The 16891-nt window shown below is 36.5% G+C and overlaps 2 protein-coding genes across 2 annotated transcripts; one reads left to right on the plus strand and one right to left on the minus strand.

Annotated features, from left to right (window-relative positions):
• The first annotated feature begins 5192 nt into the window (after positions 1-5192).
• On the plus strand, positions 5193-6718 carry LOC140833513 (F-box/kelch-repeat protein SKIP25-like). Its single transcript, XM_073197849.1, has one exon. The coding sequence runs from the start codon at positions 5372-5374 to the stop codon at positions 6587-6589; it is 1218 nt and encodes a 405-aa protein (XP_073053950.1). The 5' UTR covers positions 5193-5371; the 3' UTR covers positions 6590-6718.
• A 2580-nt stretch (positions 6719-9298) lies between these two features.
• On the minus strand, positions 9299-15465 carry LOC140834479 (uncharacterized). The gene is made up of 7 exons (XM_073199368.1): positions 15112-15465; positions 14437-14591; positions 13526-13774; positions 12861-12995; positions 12252-12434; positions 11097-11258; positions 9299-10181 (listed from the first exon to the last, which is right to left on the minus strand). Exons 1-7 carry the CDS (start codon positions 15428-15430, stop codon positions 9762-9764), a joined length of 1623 nt encoding a protein of 540 aa, XP_073055469.1. The 5' UTR covers positions 15431-15465; the 3' UTR covers positions 9299-9761.
• Between the last annotated feature and the right edge of the window lie 1426 nt (positions 15466-16891).

Below are 16891 nucleotides of genomic sequence, written 5' to 3' on the forward strand. Positions count from 1 at the left end.
GTGGATTAATAAAATAGATTAATAGTCCAATATTTATCGTTTTAAAATTTTAAGTTGTTTTAATAATCATTTTGACCCGGTTAAGATCCAATTTTATTAATCACATATTTATCATAAAATTGGATCCTTTAATAAATTGGATCTTAAACCGGGTCAAAATGATTATTTATAAACAACTTAAAATTTTAACGATAAATAATTTGACTCTTATCTATCCTTATTTAATCCACTCACCCCCCCAAACACCACCTTAAGATGTTTACAAATCCTTCCAACAACATCGTCTACCCAAAACAGACGAACTTTTACCATCTTAAGAACAAGCAAATAAAAAGACCCCCCAACAACAGTTCTGTTCAAAATAATTTAACTGAATTCTACAAAAAAAACAAAAAACTTTTCCTAGATCGATGAAACAACTGCAAAGCATCTAATGCGGATCCATCCATCCACCCTTGACTGAAATCGTATATTAAAGAAGTAAATTACAAAACATGTAAACAGAGATGAATACGTACCAAACAAAAATCGCCTGGGCGATATCTTGGACAGATTTTTCCGTATTATATCTTCAGATAAAATTATATTTCTGTGGGTCAGAAATTTGAGGGAGACGAGGGTTTCGATTCTGGTAACGGGGGATGGTGCTCGTTTATATAGAACTCGAAAAATAAAATAAATATTTTTTTGTGTTTCAATTAACGGGTCATAACCCGACTTGATTTCTGATAAACGGGTATTTGTGTTTCATAATTACAATCGAGCCAAAAACTCTACAAAATTATCTTTTGAACACTTTTTTAACTTTAATCTATTTTTTATACATTTTTTCACATTTTGGCCAAAAATTCCGACCAAAAAAAAACACCAACTCTCTGGAAAATTTATCAAATTGTTCTGAAAATTTATTGAAAGTTCGGGATGTTGTCGGGTAGGTAAAGGATATGCCAAAAATTAACTATAAACTCTCTTTAATTTTGCACTAGTTACTCTGCACACGCGATGCGTGTGTACAATCTTTTTATTATTATCGATGGACTAAAGTGAAATTTGACAAATTACGAAGGGACTAAATTGATATTTGAATATTTGAAATAAAAAAATAAAAATAAAAGTGTGTGTTGAAATTTAAAACAAAAAACAAAAAACAAAAGTGTAATATTAGTGTAATTACAACCATTACATGCACCAGGACAAGGAATCCTACTTTCTTCACAAAGTTCACTCTCCTTGACATCATTTTGTGATTCTTATTGAGGCACATGTCCTATGAGTAGAAAGTCAGTGACTGGCTATTGTATCAAATTGGGTGAATCTCTGATATCTTGGAAAACCAAGAAACGGTCCACGGTTTCAAGATCCTCGGCAGAGGCTGAATACAGAGCTATGGCAAACACGACTTGTGAAGTGGTTTGGATTGTGAAGATTTCAAAAGACATGGGAATGAAATTGAGGCTTCTAGTAAAACTATATTGTGACAACGTAGCAGTGTTACATATATTACGGCTAACCCATTGTATCACGAAAGAACAAAGCATATAGAAATCGATTGCCATCTAGTTCGAGAAAAGATTCGGGACAAGTTAATCGAGACATCGCATATACCTACAGATCAACAACCAGCGGAATTGTTTACAAAAGCATTGAGCAAGAGCCAACATCAGTACCTGTCGTGCAAACTTGGAATATTTTATCTATTCCATGCTTGAGAGGGAGTGTTAAAACGTGTTTACCATATAGCAACTTTAGCAAAATGTTGCGCGGTATAAATAAACTAGATAGGAGCTTTGTACTGCAATTTTTGAATCATTTTTTCATAATAAGATTTGTTCTTCATTCGCGGGAAGCCAAGAGCTTCATTTCTCAATACACATGTTTTATTTTATTTTATTTTATCTGTGTGTGCATTAAAATTTGAGAAGAAACAATGCTTTCGGCCCGTTTAACTAAAAGCCCAGTTGGTGAATCTATAGCCCATTTTTATAAATAAATAACACAAATTGTGCCATGTCGACTTTAATTTGAAGATCCCATCTAATTACATTTTTTCATTAAGTCTAACTCGATTGATAGACAACGTAACAAAATTACATGAATTGTTCTTTAGATTTAGTAAATTTTTTAGGAATGCGTCCAAAATATGGTCGTGCCTTGGCTATTAATTTTTTATGGTGAAGTTTCATGATGCAAGTGTGAGTCGTGTATTTGATACTAACTTATGCTTCTCAATCTTCTCACATTGAATATCTCGATATTTATTATAAAGTTACTTTTTTTTAATGGCAAAAACTTGTGTGAGACAGTCTCACGGGTCGAATTTGTGAGACGAATCTCTTATTTGAGTTATTCATGAAAAAGTATAATTTTTTATGCTAAGAGTATTACTTTTTATTGTGAATATGAGTAGGGTTGACACGTCTCACAGATTAGTATCTGTAAGACGGTCTTACATGAGACACAGTCTTTTTTAATAGTCAATGTTTCTTTATAAAAATTATTGTTACATATACCCTAATTTTTAAAATATATTACCAGCAACCATTATATATATATATTCATCTTAAAAACAAAAGTTTAATGAGTAAACACTTATTATAAATTATCCAAGATTGAAATAAAAGTTTTAGTTCTCAATCTACAAATTTTTTGCAATTTGATTTTTTCAAATATAAATCAAATTCTTATATTATAAAGAAAGTAAATTTAGAAATAAAGTTGTCTAAAATTTGACCAACACATAACACACCCATGTATATATAGTTTTTTTTTATGCTATTCACCTCAAACAGACACATATATATAATTTTGCTATGTTTTACAGATCTCGTGTTCACTTTTGTATTCATCAATGAAGTGACACTATAGACGACATATCGTAAACGCGTAAGCATTTATATGTATATCTCTTACGTCTATATATATATATATATATTACCTGACCACAAAGGAAACTTGGTATCTGACCACAAATCGGGGACCTCGCATCTGATCTATCGTTGATTTCGATTATTTTTTTATAATTAAATTTGTCCCCATACCATTTATATATATATATATTTGCGGTTAATAACTGGTCCTCTTGGCCGGCTACATTGATATATACAATATTTTAAGCACGTGACGTGTTGGCAACCATAATACTAAAATAATTTCAAAAAGCTATTAATTGTCATTTGCTGAACCACGACTTTCATTCTTAAATTGGAGGATCCCATCACCCCACTTGTCAGCCCCACTCAGCTTTTCATTCTGCCTTCGTTCGATGTATCACCTCCTCGTTCCATGCGCCATCCTCTGCAACTATACATATCAAATGAATGAATGATGCATGAATTTATTTAATTTTTTTATACCGATTAATAAATTATTAAAATTTAAAATTAAAATTCATATTTTATATTTATTTTATTAATTCAATATATATATATATATATATATCCGATGATGCAAAAATTAATAAATACAAATGCAAATGCAAAAAAAAAAAAATGATTAAGCTGAGAAGCCCTCGTGGGTGATGTTATTTGGGGATGTATGATGTATCTAATTAAAACCCGAGAACACGACAAAAATTACTTTTCCAGCTTTAATCGTTCAAGTATCGTGTAGGCTCCGTCCCCCGTGTATTTATTTAGATTTAATTTATTTAGGTTAGACATCACATCATCTAGGAAGAAATTTGGAACCAACTTTTAAATAATAATGATAGTTATAATTACGATTGAATGACTTAATTGAAATGATTTTTGTTCGTATTTATTTTAAATGACATAACATTATATATTGCAAAATGGCAGTATAAAAATATAGTATTTTCGAAATTCTCGAGTTTTATTTAAATTAAGTTATTCACGTAAAATTTAACACTGATTTCGAAGGGTAGAGTTACATATGGCCGAGTGGATATTTTTTTACTTAATATTAATATCATTGCTGAAGAAAGTTTAAATATATATTTTAGGAAAAACTGAAAATTTTGATCAATATATCATCAATGGTGTTTTACGAGTGAAGTAGATGAGTATTTGATCGATTAATTACCATACGTTCGAACCATTCTACTAATACCTTATCGGATGAGATCGTTACACAATGCGGTTTATCTGGTTAGAGTATCTGGGAGTTTATTCGGTGCGAATCTATTGATAACGATGTCCGATTTCGTCATAATAAGAAAAAATTATATGCAAAACTTGTGTGAGACTGTCTCACGAGTATTTGTGAGATATATCTCTTAAATGAGTCATCTATGAAAAAGTATTAATTTTTATGCTAAGAATATTACTTTTTATTGTGAATATCGATAGTGATGCAGCTAAAATAAATGAGTCGCGTAGACTGCGCACGCGAGATCCGACTGGTTAGTAGACTAGTCCACTTGGCCCGTAAATGAGCTCACATGGCTGGTAAACGGTTCCATGTAGACTATACACAGTTAATTTGCGGGGCGTCACCTGCGTCACGAACACTCGTCAAGTGGACTGTCAGGAAGGTTCCCGACGTAGACACTCTGACGCTCAAGTCGGTGAACAGTCATGTCAGTCAAAGGAAACTCAGAGAAGTCAAGAACTTTTATAAAAAATGAGAGCATACCTTGAATTGTCTGGGAATTCCTTTATTTATAGATTTTTAAGAGCGTCTAATGGGCTTGGGCTTTTGCAATCATAATCAATATTTTGGACCTCAATAGTGCTAAACCCAATTAATTTTAGTAACCCACAAATAATTGATCGTATACTATTTTGGACCTCAATAGTGCTAAACCCAATTGATTTTATTAACCCAACAAATAATTGATCTTATACCCACCAGGTAGGGTTGATCTGTCTCACAGATTAAGATCCGTGAGACGGTCTTACATGAAACTCACTCAAAATTATATTGGTAAAAACTTGTGTGAGACGGTCTCACGGGTCGTATTTGTGAGACATATATCTTAAATGGGTCATCCATGAAAAAATATTATTTTTTATGCTAAGAATATTATTTTTTATTGTGAATATCGGTAAGGTTAACCTATCTCACAGATTAAGATCCGTGAGACGGTCTGATATGATATCACTCAAAATTATATTTTATTTCATATTGTTTCGTTCAGTCACGACATGATATATCGATATAATAATGTATGAAAAATATATGAGAATCTTATTAAAATGTTATCCACTTGCACAAACTGATAATAAGCCATCTCTTACCTTTACGCATTGAATGCTCTCTTATCTCCCATTCATTCACAACCACATCTGACTTTGTCCGCTCCGACTACTAACTCAAATCCGCCTTTTTCTTATTAATGAAATGTTTGTTTTGTGTTCAAAGATACGATTGAATCTTTCGCAGAGTGTTCAGTTCTTCAGTTCATGAATCAATGGCCACCACGTTTCTTGAATTTTCAGCCACCAACTCCATCATCTCCACCCAAAGATCCACCTCCAAGAGACGGAAGTGCCTCCACCTCAGGGAGGCGGCGGAAAAGGAGGAGGAGGATCACCACCACCAGCCTCTGCTCCCTGGACTTCCCGACCACATAGCTCAGCGCTGTCTCTCTCTCGTCCCCCCATCTGTTCTCTACTCTGTCTGCTGTTCATGGCACCGCCTAATTTATACCACCTCTTTCCCTCCATTTATGTCTCTTTACGCTCTGTTCGAATCGACTGAAACGCTTCCCCAGTTCTCCAACCGCTTGAGATTCTGTTCGTTTGATCCTATCTCTTGTAAATGGCAAAACTTACCTCCGCCGCCACCGGAGTTTTCGTTCAGCTTCCTCTTACGGCACCCATCATTTATTTCACGGAAGTTCTCAATCCAATCCATCGCCGTTTCTGGCAAACTGGTACTTCTCGCAGCCACCAACGATCAATTCCAGCCGGCCTTATCTGGACCCATCTTATTCGACCCCCTTACTCGAAATTGGATGCGGGGTCCTTCATTCTCCACGCCGCGTCGATGGTGCGCTATGGGAGCTTCACGAGCTGCCGTTTTCGTGGCGAGTGGGTTTGGATCCTGCTACAACTCAGACGTTGCGCGGTCTGTAGAAAAGTGGGATCTCAATATCCGGCACCAGAAACAACAGCAGGAGCTGCGGCGGGGGCATCAATGGAGATGGGAGAAGATGGCGAATCTCAAGGACGGAAAGTTCTGCCGCGAAGCGATTGACGCCGTTGGATGGAGGGGAAAACTATGCATGGTTAACGTGAAAGGCGATGCAGCGAAGGATGGAACCATATACGACGTGGAGAAAGACTCCTGGGAGGATATGCCGAAAGGAATGCTGGCGGGTTGGCTGGGGCCAGCGGCGGCTATGGACGAAGAAATCATCTATGCCGTGGATGAGACGAGTGGATCACTGAAAAGGTATGATCATTCGAGGGATTCGTGGGTAAAGTTGATGGAGAACAAGATGCTTAATGGGGCTCAACAAATAGCGGCGGCGAAGGGGAAGGTGTGCGTGCTCCGTGCTGATGGTACCGGAATCGTGGTGGTAGATGTGGAAGCTCCGCCGCCTTGTGGACTCTGGGTGGTGGATGCTCCTCCAGGGTTCCATGGTATCACGATGCATATTTTGCCAAGGTTGAGTTGCTCATAAATATATTATTCTGAACTAGCACAACATTTTCTTTGTTTTTTTAAAAAAATTTTGCTAATTTTTTAAAATAAATCAATGTTTATTCAATTATTAATACTTCATTTTTAACACATTTAGTATATGTTTTTTTAATATGGATGGGATCCCATAAAATGTTTCATTAATACAAAATTACAATATTATGTTTCTTTTATTTATTTTTATTTCATTAATAATTGAAAAAAATAAAATCGATAGTGTTATTCATTCAACCAAAATATTTTAACAATCACAACATATATATTTATCCACGCAATTCTATAAAATCAACAAAGAGCAAGTGCAACCTTGATGAATGCTTTTAAACTTGAGAAAATAATCGAATAACTTGAATTTATGTATCGGAGCGAACTCAGAGAACAAAAGTATTTATCTACAAAATATAATTAATCATAAATTTAAATTTGGTTCAATTTAGCCAGACACTTACTTATTCCTTTTATATTTTTGTTACATAATAAATAATAATGGAATATTACATAATAAATAATAATGGAATAATGAAAACACGAAACAACACTTTTCAAGTCAATAAAACACCAAATCTTTTCTGAAAGCTCAAAGAGTACATTTTTACTGATCTGTTTAGCACACACAGCATCTAAGTCATTCAGAGGATCTTCGAAAGGCAAGACATAAAATACATTCACATATAAACAAGGAGCAACAGAACTTTTCCATTTCATTCCGATCTTTGTGAATTCACTATTAGAAAAAAGGAAGCAATATGCTATTCTGAGCTGCTCGGTGGCTTTTCTTTCGGATGCTTGGAGGCATAGTGATCAACGAGCTGATTATGATTTGCTAACTGAGCCTGAAAATTTTGAAATGCAAATTTAGATAGCTGTTTCAATCACTACTAGATACAGCCACTATTCAGAATGGATCATATAAAACTGAATAAAAGCGAAAAATTAGCATCCAAAAAATGTGTGTATCCACTTTCAAGAAAATTGTCAAAACAGCAAAAACCCAAAACCAGTTCAAGACAGATGCTGAACTAAACTTGATCAGGCAAATTTAATGGCAATATCTCCAGAAGAGATGGATTCTGCAAGAGGAATAGTATATTGGGATAACTAAAGCACTCTCCCAAAATAAGAGATGGTTCTTGGTAGTGGCCATCTCTCTTGTCATCGCCATTGATACAAAAAAATTCACTTCTGCCCCACACCTCGTGTCCTCTAAATCAAGAAGTTAGACCCATCAAAACAAGATAATGACACTGATTTTGGGACTCACTTCTAAAAGATATTTGTTTCCTGACGGCCATACTGCTTCCAGCATGCTAAACAGGGGCACTCAGCAGCAGACGGGGGGTATTGATTGACATCCCTCAAGTAAAAAAAATCGATTTTTTATATGCAAGTTATATAAGAATATGTGGTTGGCCCCCTCAATATAAGAAATCGCCTCCCTGCAACCCCAAGCCTTCCCATCCTCGTAATGGATTTCCTTGGCCCACCCTTGATGCTAACTGTCTCCTTCTACCCTTTCTCAAACAACCCCAAAGATTCCCATTCAAAACAAACAATTTGAATCGACAAGGCACTCGTTTGACAGACAGAAGATAATGATATATATTAAAGGAAGTAAAATTTATAGCACACATGTGCCCATGCAGCATTACTTAAAGTATTCTTCTAATATCAGAAAACAACTAAGTTCTCTAGTGTAAAATGGGCCTTTAACAAGAAAAGGGATGCCTGAAGTAATTGCGAACATATAATCAAAATATATCTTTGACTGTCTTCAAACATTTGTTCACTTCAATCCTAATCTGTAGGTTTGCCCACATCTTCACATAACAGCAAGTACTAGTAAAAGCCTGTTGAAATACTTTAGGGACATAAGATCACTCAAAATGTAAAAACGGGCGTTTAGATGTAAGAAGACTTCATGGAAACGAGCTATAAGTGCAATGCCTTGATATAATTGACATATGGATCGACTAAATGAAAAAGAAGATAAGAGGATGAGTGTACAAAGAAATTGCCGTTCTGTGGATTACGTAATCAGAAAAAGCTCTAACAAGACAAAGCTAAAAGAATAAACCTGTCATCTTTCCAAGAAAAGTTATCAGTGTCGACCCACAGTGCAAGATCATTCAAGAACAGTTCAACAATTTCATCATTTTCATCAAACTACAGGATCCACTGAAATAATTAATTCCCAACAAATCAAACTGCTAAGAAACTTGTTTTCCTTTTTCACATTAAAGCTTCACTCAGCTTCTTTGGATGGAAGACTAAATTTTCATCTAGGCTTGAAACCGATACGCTTATACTGCAACATAAGTAAATTATATTGCTCCAAGAATACTTACAAACTTTATTTCAGCCAATACATATCATCTACAAATCAAAGACATCCACTCTAAGAAAACCCGTCCCATAAAAGCAATCCATAGGAACCAAGCAACATATAGCAGAGAAATGAAATGAATTCTCACAAAAGTAAAAATTAAATTACGAACAATCTCGACTGCGTTGTGTAAAAAGGAAGATTACCTTGCATACGGGGCAGATAACTTTGAGGCCGATGGCTCGAGCCTCGATCTGTGACCCTTTTGCCTTCTGATTCTTCTCCGCATTCTTTTTCTGTGCCTCAATTTTCTGTTTCCCTCTCGTCATCCTCTTTTTCTGTGCTGTGATTTCGAACACACAGTTCACGCTTTCGTGTGTGTGTGACAACGGGTTCAAATTCTGGGCGTCGCACGTGTGGAGGTTTTGCTCACACGCTACATGCCGACTTTCATTGGCTATTATTAATTGTGGAAAAATCTGTATTTCTTGAAAAATCAGACCTTTTTTACCTCAAAATAAAAAATCAAACTTTTAAACTTTTTTATTCGATAATCCCAGGTAGTGAGGTCTTTTTGTAAGCTTCGAAAATTACAAATTTATGGATGAAAACAATGAAGTTTTTATCAAGAAGTGTAATTTCAATTTCACCCTATCGTTATTATTTCCTTTTTCACATGGTCACAGAGGATTTATGAAATTCCAAATTTGAATTATGAAGAGCACACCAGATCTCCAAAAGCTAATCAAAACTAACAAAAACAACAAAATACAGCCAATGTTCCATCCATTCAAATAAAACGACTTCAGAACATGCTTATGTCCTCGTCTCACGCAACCTTCGACTTCATTTTAAACCACGAGTTAGGAAGGACGGAATGGAGAAAATGCTGCATTCTTTGAACAAATCCGTCGTTCGGTTCCTGTATGCTACCTAACAGCCACTGATAGTCAGATAACGCGTCTTCTGACAGTGGCTCCAAGAACTCACACTTGGACAGAATATCAGCAGGCGGCACATTAGCTATGAGATTTGTGTCGAGCTTTGGTTTACCTTTACGTCGTTCTTGGGGTTTCTCCAAAGGTTCATCAAGCGAAATTGGTGATGCGCCAACAATGATCTCTTCCTTAAAAGGTAATGCTCTATCTGGTTGTAGACAGAACTCTATCCACTGATAAACCAGTGGTGAAGGTCCTCTGACACGGCCCCCAATTTGGTCTGTGACGAGTCTCGTGACATTTGGGACTGCCTGTGATAATATACAACGCAACACATGTTAGATGTATGGCAAACTGAATGCAATAATAAACAATGCAAAACGAACACATGACCCAGATAGTCTTGCCCGTCATGATATCTTATTTTGTTAAGATTGGAACTTGGACCTAACTCAACCCCAAAAGCTAGCTCAAGGGGGGAGGATTGTCCAAGCCAATATATGCCACTCAAAGGTTATTTATTCAACCGATGTGGGACAATTAACACACCACACCCCTCTCATGCCCAGGAATGAACATCTGGAGCGTTGAGTTTACAAATAACCCAATTATGGACAGAACGGATGACCTAATTATAGGCAGTCCAACACATAACGGTGAAACCTGGGCTCTGATACCATGTTAAGATTGGAACTTGAACCAAACTCAACCCCAAAAGCTAGCTCAAGGGGGGAGGATTGTCCAAGCCAATATATGCCACTCAAAGGTTATTTATTCAACCGATGTGGAACAATTAACATATTTGGGGTAAAATGTTTGGACTAATTCCAAACTACATGGAAGAAACCACCAGTTACAGAAAACCGACAAACTTGTCGCCATCCAAATGATGATTGCTGTCAGGAAAGAGTGAAGATCCTACCACTTTTTCGTTTTTTTTCCTTTCTGAAAACACCCGTTTGATCATTTATGAAACATGTAGTCCCTAAGTAGGTAACTAAAAATACTGATAACCTCACTGTAGGTCATTCTAATGAATGAAAAGTTTACCATGCTTGAAGCATTATTACCTGTCGTCCCCCAATGGCAAGTGTTTACTTTAAACATTTATAATGCGCTTATAATGCACGACAAAACGAACTTAATTATGAACCCAGAAAGATTTCGACTGAAATGTTACATGAGGCTGATTTTTCAGAAGAGAAGTTCTCAGTGAAAGGACAAACCCAAAAATCTGCCCATAAACTAGCTCCGGACTTTGGAACAATTACAGCAATATTAGACATTGTTTTAGCCATAGGAAGAACGTCACTACTCCATCCGATGGCCACCCATACATCTCCTGCTTTGAAGGCTTTAAGATAGTACTGACTGTCAAATAGTCGAACCTGTACCAAATCGTGAAAACATTGGTCAATTCAATTGTGTTTCAAATATCTGAAGAGGGTGGAAGCAACAGTGACAAAATATCTGAAGAGGGTGGAAGCCGGAAGGGCATTATATGTTGTGCCACTACTTGAACAGGACTAAAAAATGGCAGTCAAAGCTTCTTAAACAGAAAATTTTAATGCTCTTAAATGGCTGAAATGCAAGAACTGGAGCAGAATTCACATAACTGAATGGATCCAAAGTTTTACATAACTACAGCAGTCCGAAGTATTGGTCAGTTCACCCCGAAAAAGTAATATTGACAAAGCTAGGTTAACTAGTCCACTTAAAACTGCTTGGCAGCAGCAATTTTCCAGTTTAGTCAATGGAAATGTGGATCAAAGATCGTTAATAGGAATATTAATTGATGAGATCCCAGGGAGCTGAAAAATTCTGCTTTCTGCTAATCAAGAATCCGTCCATCTACTTTACCTGCTATAATGTCTTCAACCTTCTATGCATATGGAATTTTTTTTGTTGATAGGTGACCCTAATAAATTCAAACTATTATCCCTTCTTTAGACATGAATATAAAGGCTGCAACCTTTTAATCTCCTTGCCAAATTATTAGTTCATTTAAATTAAATACATCTACGAAGTAGAGGATGTACAAAAAGCTTAAAATTTAGAATTCAACACAGCATTAAACTATATATTTCGTCACTCACTTCTAGGAACTGCCCTTAAACTGAAACCTTGGGAGAGTCTACTTATAGGTAAGCCTCCCGACAAAGGCATCTAATAATAATTTGTTCTCCCAGTACATTTTCTGCATCATGTTACACCCATTCAGCGGTCCAAATTTCCACTCACCTTTAAGATCAATATTTCGTAGTCAATCACATCATGTGTACCATGTTTCACAACGTTTGTCTACTTTGTAGTAAAGAACAAACTCTTGAAAATGTCCCTAGCACATCTTACTGTAAGAACTCTCTACCATGTTTTCTTACCTGCTGAAACAGCAGATCCAGCTGCTGTTGCACAGCATGTCTCCCTCCAACCACTTCAGAGTCAATGTTGGAAGTATTGTAAGATGCTCCCATGTACTTCAAAACTGCCCCAACAATCTCTCTGGGTGAATCAACCATTGAAATCTTCCCAGCAAGATCAGGTCTCCATAAATCCGACCAGTCCTGTTTATGGTAATAAAATATCACGTGTAATTTAGCAAAAGAATATCACGTGTAATTTAGCAAAAGCAAATATAAAAATAATATTGCTCACCATATTTTAAACTCAAGCTCTAAGGCAACCCATTTATGTTGATGTTACATTAGTAAATATCATGTGTAATATCAAAGATCACATGAAAAAATGTATTTCATGAAAAATATAGGACTTCCTGCTTCAAATCCAAGCTAAACAAAACAAGATTTTAAAATAACTAATAGTCCAAGATCTAAGGCAACCCAGATACTTTCAACAGTGAGCTAACTTTTTGCAGCAACATTAATAGAAAGTATGAAACAACATATAAAGATCACAAGGCACCAAATCAAAACCAATGGTTGCAGAGGCTTAGAACTCCAGAATGATTTTGAAGCAGAAAGAACAATTACCTCAACAGGAGCCAATTTATGCTTTAGAAATTCTTTCTTATTATAAGCTATCACCATGCACCCCCAACGATATGGCACTGCCCATATTCTACCCTGAGAATCTAGATTCCCCTCACTGCTCCTGCGCAAATATACCTGAGATTATTTCAAAAGTAAAACAGGACTGATACACCATATATATCAAATGGAACTAAAAGGAATAATAAGATAACATATGAAATTCAAGGATAAACAATGGAACAAGAAGTGATGTAGCATGATGATTATTTAGCAGCACAGAGTCAAGGTCACCAAGAACTCCAAATAGACAAGGGCTGAAATTGTAAGAGTCCTTTCGTTCTTCACGATCGTTGGACTTCTTTTAGTTATACACTCCTTTAATTTTTCTTCTTCTTTTCTATATTTTATATCTTGAATTAAAGAAGACCACACAAATGCACTTCCAAAGGCATGCATTTTTCTTGATTATCATGTCAGCACATGAGACCATAGTATGATGAAGAAGTTATTGCAGAATTGGAGAAGACATTCAGTTGGAAAATTCAACTTAAAAATATGTATATTCAAGGTATCAGTTAATCTGTTGAGTCCACCTAGATCATTCTTCTGTTTTCACATATAGGACAAATGATTATATGATTACAGAAAGTAGTCTGCAGTCTTACCTTCCATTTATCACTTATATCATTGAACCAGTCTTTTTCTTCCAGTCCATTCATGGGCTCAATTAGACCCTTCTCGATTGCAAAATTTAACCATGAATCTCCAAAAGCAACGACATCAGCCACAGCCGCAGATTTAGGGTTGATTTTCCGTTTGTTAGGTGGATCAGAAAGTTCATGAAAAATGTCTTTCAGGCTTCGACGAAACACTGGTTGGAACTTCACTCTCTTTCCTTGAGACCGTAAAAATTCCTGATTTCCAGGAAGTAAATTATCAAATATGATTCAGAAGGGCATAAGCAAATTTTACGACTTGGCAAAAGTACCAATGGGGATAGACTACAGTCTACATTTAAAAAAAGTTGATATTTTTTATTTTCAAAATGTGATTTTGGGCCTGATTTCAATGAAGTACCAAATTTAATCTGCACATCCACATGCAGAAAATTATCCAGGAAGCTGGGAGTGGTAAAGCATAATTGACAATAAAGAAAAGATTTTAAATTTGATTACAATGCCTTCAATAGCTTTTCCCATTTCTCCTCCTCCACACGATTTATAAAAACAGAAGAACCACCAGCCGCCAAGTTTGGATGCTGCAAAACCTCAAACCAGCTAACCAGAATTGCTAACTTTCCAACTCTCCTCCCTATCTGTTTTTACTTTATGATAGATTTGCTAATTCATATTGATCTGCTCGAAAAATATGGCAGTTTCTAACACAACAGTGAGTTGTATTCTAGGCAATATGTGTTTGTTCATCGAGTAAAGGGTGTTGCTCTCAGTTAGGAATCTTAAAGGCAACATTTGTGTCGGGAAGAAAAATAAAAGTTGTCCAAAACAGTGTGATAAGACAAAAGAAGTTACTTCTGGTAAACAAATTTGAAAGAGTAAATTGCAAATATAGAACATACACGGATCCATATGGGAGGTAGTGAGCCTTCCAAAGCAACAATTTTCAGAGGGACTGTCAAAGCATACGTTTTCGATTTCCAGAGGTCAAAAGCTGCTTTCACTCTTTCATCTTCAAAGCTCTCCACATTTGCAAATTTTTCTACATTATTGCCGTCTGTATATGAAGAAATGGATCATAAACCCCAAGAGAGAAAAAAACCCGAACTACATTTCCACACGATCCCTTGAAGAAAAATAAAGAACCCACACAACCACTTTTTATCATTCTTTCAAGTAAAAACTCAGAACTACATAACGTGAATGTATGCATCTTCTGCATAAATTCATGAGCATGCACACATTGTAGCACCAGTGAGTATGTGCCCACATTACAAATTGGCAGAAATTTCTTTCCGCAAAATACAAGTGGGAGATGAAAATGCTCTTAATTTCAGTGCATTCACAGCAAACAAGGTACGAGCAACGAATGAGAAAATCCAACCCAATGAAGCAAACCCCCTAGCTCGGCGGCTTTGGGTATTACTACAAACACACACATACACACACTCGCAAAAGCATAATAACATAAATAATTCCATCAGTACTCGCACCGTAGCACCATCCCCAAAGAAGTGTACGACCGACAAAGCAAAAGTCACAACACCTTCCAAGCTAGAAAAGGAAAACGATTATACCTTCTGCAGTTTCTTGCTGCTGAGCGATTGAGGGTGGAGCAATTCGGGCCAGAGCTGGAGATGAAAAGGCCCAAAGGCCGCTGAGTCCCAGCCCAAACAAAAGAACGGAAGAGAGCGAGAGCTGCCGTAGGAGGTCTCCCGGCGAGCTCGCCTGTACATTCCGGTGGTCTTGAGAGAGTTCAGGAGAGAAGGCTTTGAGTGGACAGCCCAAACGGTGGATCCTGATACGGGCCGGGTTCCAATTCGGATATGTAAATGGTCTGCTATTCGGGTTCGGATTAACGAGTCGAGGAAGACAAGGGAGACTCACCACAGACATTTTTAGGCGACCGTACAACCTGTGTATTACTCGGGTTTTTTAAATTTTAAATTAAATAATAATTTATATTTTTCTTAAAAAAGATTACCGACGGGCCGGCCGACCGGGTTCTCTGACTCCGGTCCATCCTTAACTTTTTAAAAAAAAAATCCTAAGTTATAATCTTCTTTAATTATTTAAAATCATTAATCTTCTTTAATTTTACGTATAGCAAATAAATCAAATGTAATGCCCGAAAATTAATCATTGTTAATCAAGAATTATTGACTTATAATTTAACGTGATTACGAAAGGGCCAACTGAGACACGATTTAAGAGAATGTGCGGCTATTTATTTTGAATTTCAGCATGTGTTGCCTGAAGCAACACCGCACCCGCGCTCAGGAAGACACCGCACCCGCGGTGCTAACAAGACCGCACCCGCGGTGCGACGTGTTTTGCGAAAATTGTGACACCTCATGACATGCATGCATTAATATATATAAACTGAAATTCCTTCGAAATGATTCAGCAAAAGTCAGAGAAAGAAGAGAGAAGTTGCTGAAAATCCTTACGCCTTCTGCGAGAAATCCGTCTGTTTGATTTTGAATCCGACTTCGGTATTGAGTTCCTATCGACGTAGGCTACAACTGGACGTAAGTTTTACTACGTTTTGACATGTTTTAGAATTATGATATTGTCAGAATTGAATGGAACTCATATATGTTGTTCTTAACATATTAGACATCATAGAATCGAAGTCAGATTAAGAAATGGACTAATTATGGAATTGTTATGAATTTTCTGGGGTATATTGATTTATACCAGACAGATTTGAATTGTGATTGGATTACGGATTGTATTGGATATGTGTTATGGATTGTAACTGTGATTGAGGATTTTGGTATTGACGGGAGTATTGAAATTGTACCGTTATGCCGTTGATTTTGAATTAAATCCAGATTGATCAGATTGTTATTGATTTGAAAGGTATATTGACATGAGATTATTGATATTGTCATTGTCAGACAGACTGTGAATTCAGGACTTCGACTGAGCCAGAAATCGACGAAAGAAAGGTATAAGTCAATGTGGTATTAGGAGATCGACTTGAGTCGGATTAGACTTGAGTTTCCCTAAATCACATACTTTACTTTATTGCATTGATATTTGCATTGATTGGATTGATGTACTTGTTTTCTTGAATTGTAGATAGCATGTATCAGACGAGTAATCTTGTGACAGAGGTGCCTGATAGTGGTGGAATCGCCACGGGCACATTGCACGATGTCACAGGATAGTGTAGACATCTTGGGACGGAAGTGCCTGACAGTGGCGGGATCGCCACGGGCACATTGCACGATGTCTCAAGATGGGATATTAGCGATAGAGCTACAGTCCATGACGGTTAGGTCAGGACACCAGATGTTTGGTTATATCGAGTAAATAGGATTGGAATTCTTCTATTACGGAATTCGATAT

This window comes from Primulina eburnea, chromosome 6 (assembly GCF_022965805.1).
Source record: "Primulina eburnea isolate SZY01 chromosome 6, ASM2296580v1, whole genome shotgun sequence".
NCBI lineage: Eukaryota > Viridiplantae > Streptophyta > Magnoliopsida > Lamiales > Gesneriaceae > Primulina > Primulina eburnea.

What these genes read in the sequence shown, in the direction of transcription:
- LOC140833513 (XM_073197849.1), top strand. Translation starts at nt 5,372, where the DNA reads ATGGCCACCACGTTTCTTGAATTTTCAGCCACCAACTCCATCATCTCC.
- LOC140834479 (XM_073199368.1), bottom strand. Translation starts at nt 15,430, where the DNA reads ATGTCTGTGGTGAGTCTCCCTTGTCTTCCTCGACTCGTTAATCCGAAC. An exon ending in GCAGCAAGAAACTGCAGAAG is followed by an intron (nt 14,592 to 15,111) that starts GTATAATCGTTT and finishes CTTCATATACAG; the next exon opens with ACGGCAATAATGTAGAAAAA. An exon ending in TGGATCTGCTGTTTCAGCAG is followed by an intron (nt 11,259 to 12,251) that starts GTAAGAAAACAT and finishes GATTTGGTACAG; the next exon opens with GTTCGACTATTTGACAGTCA.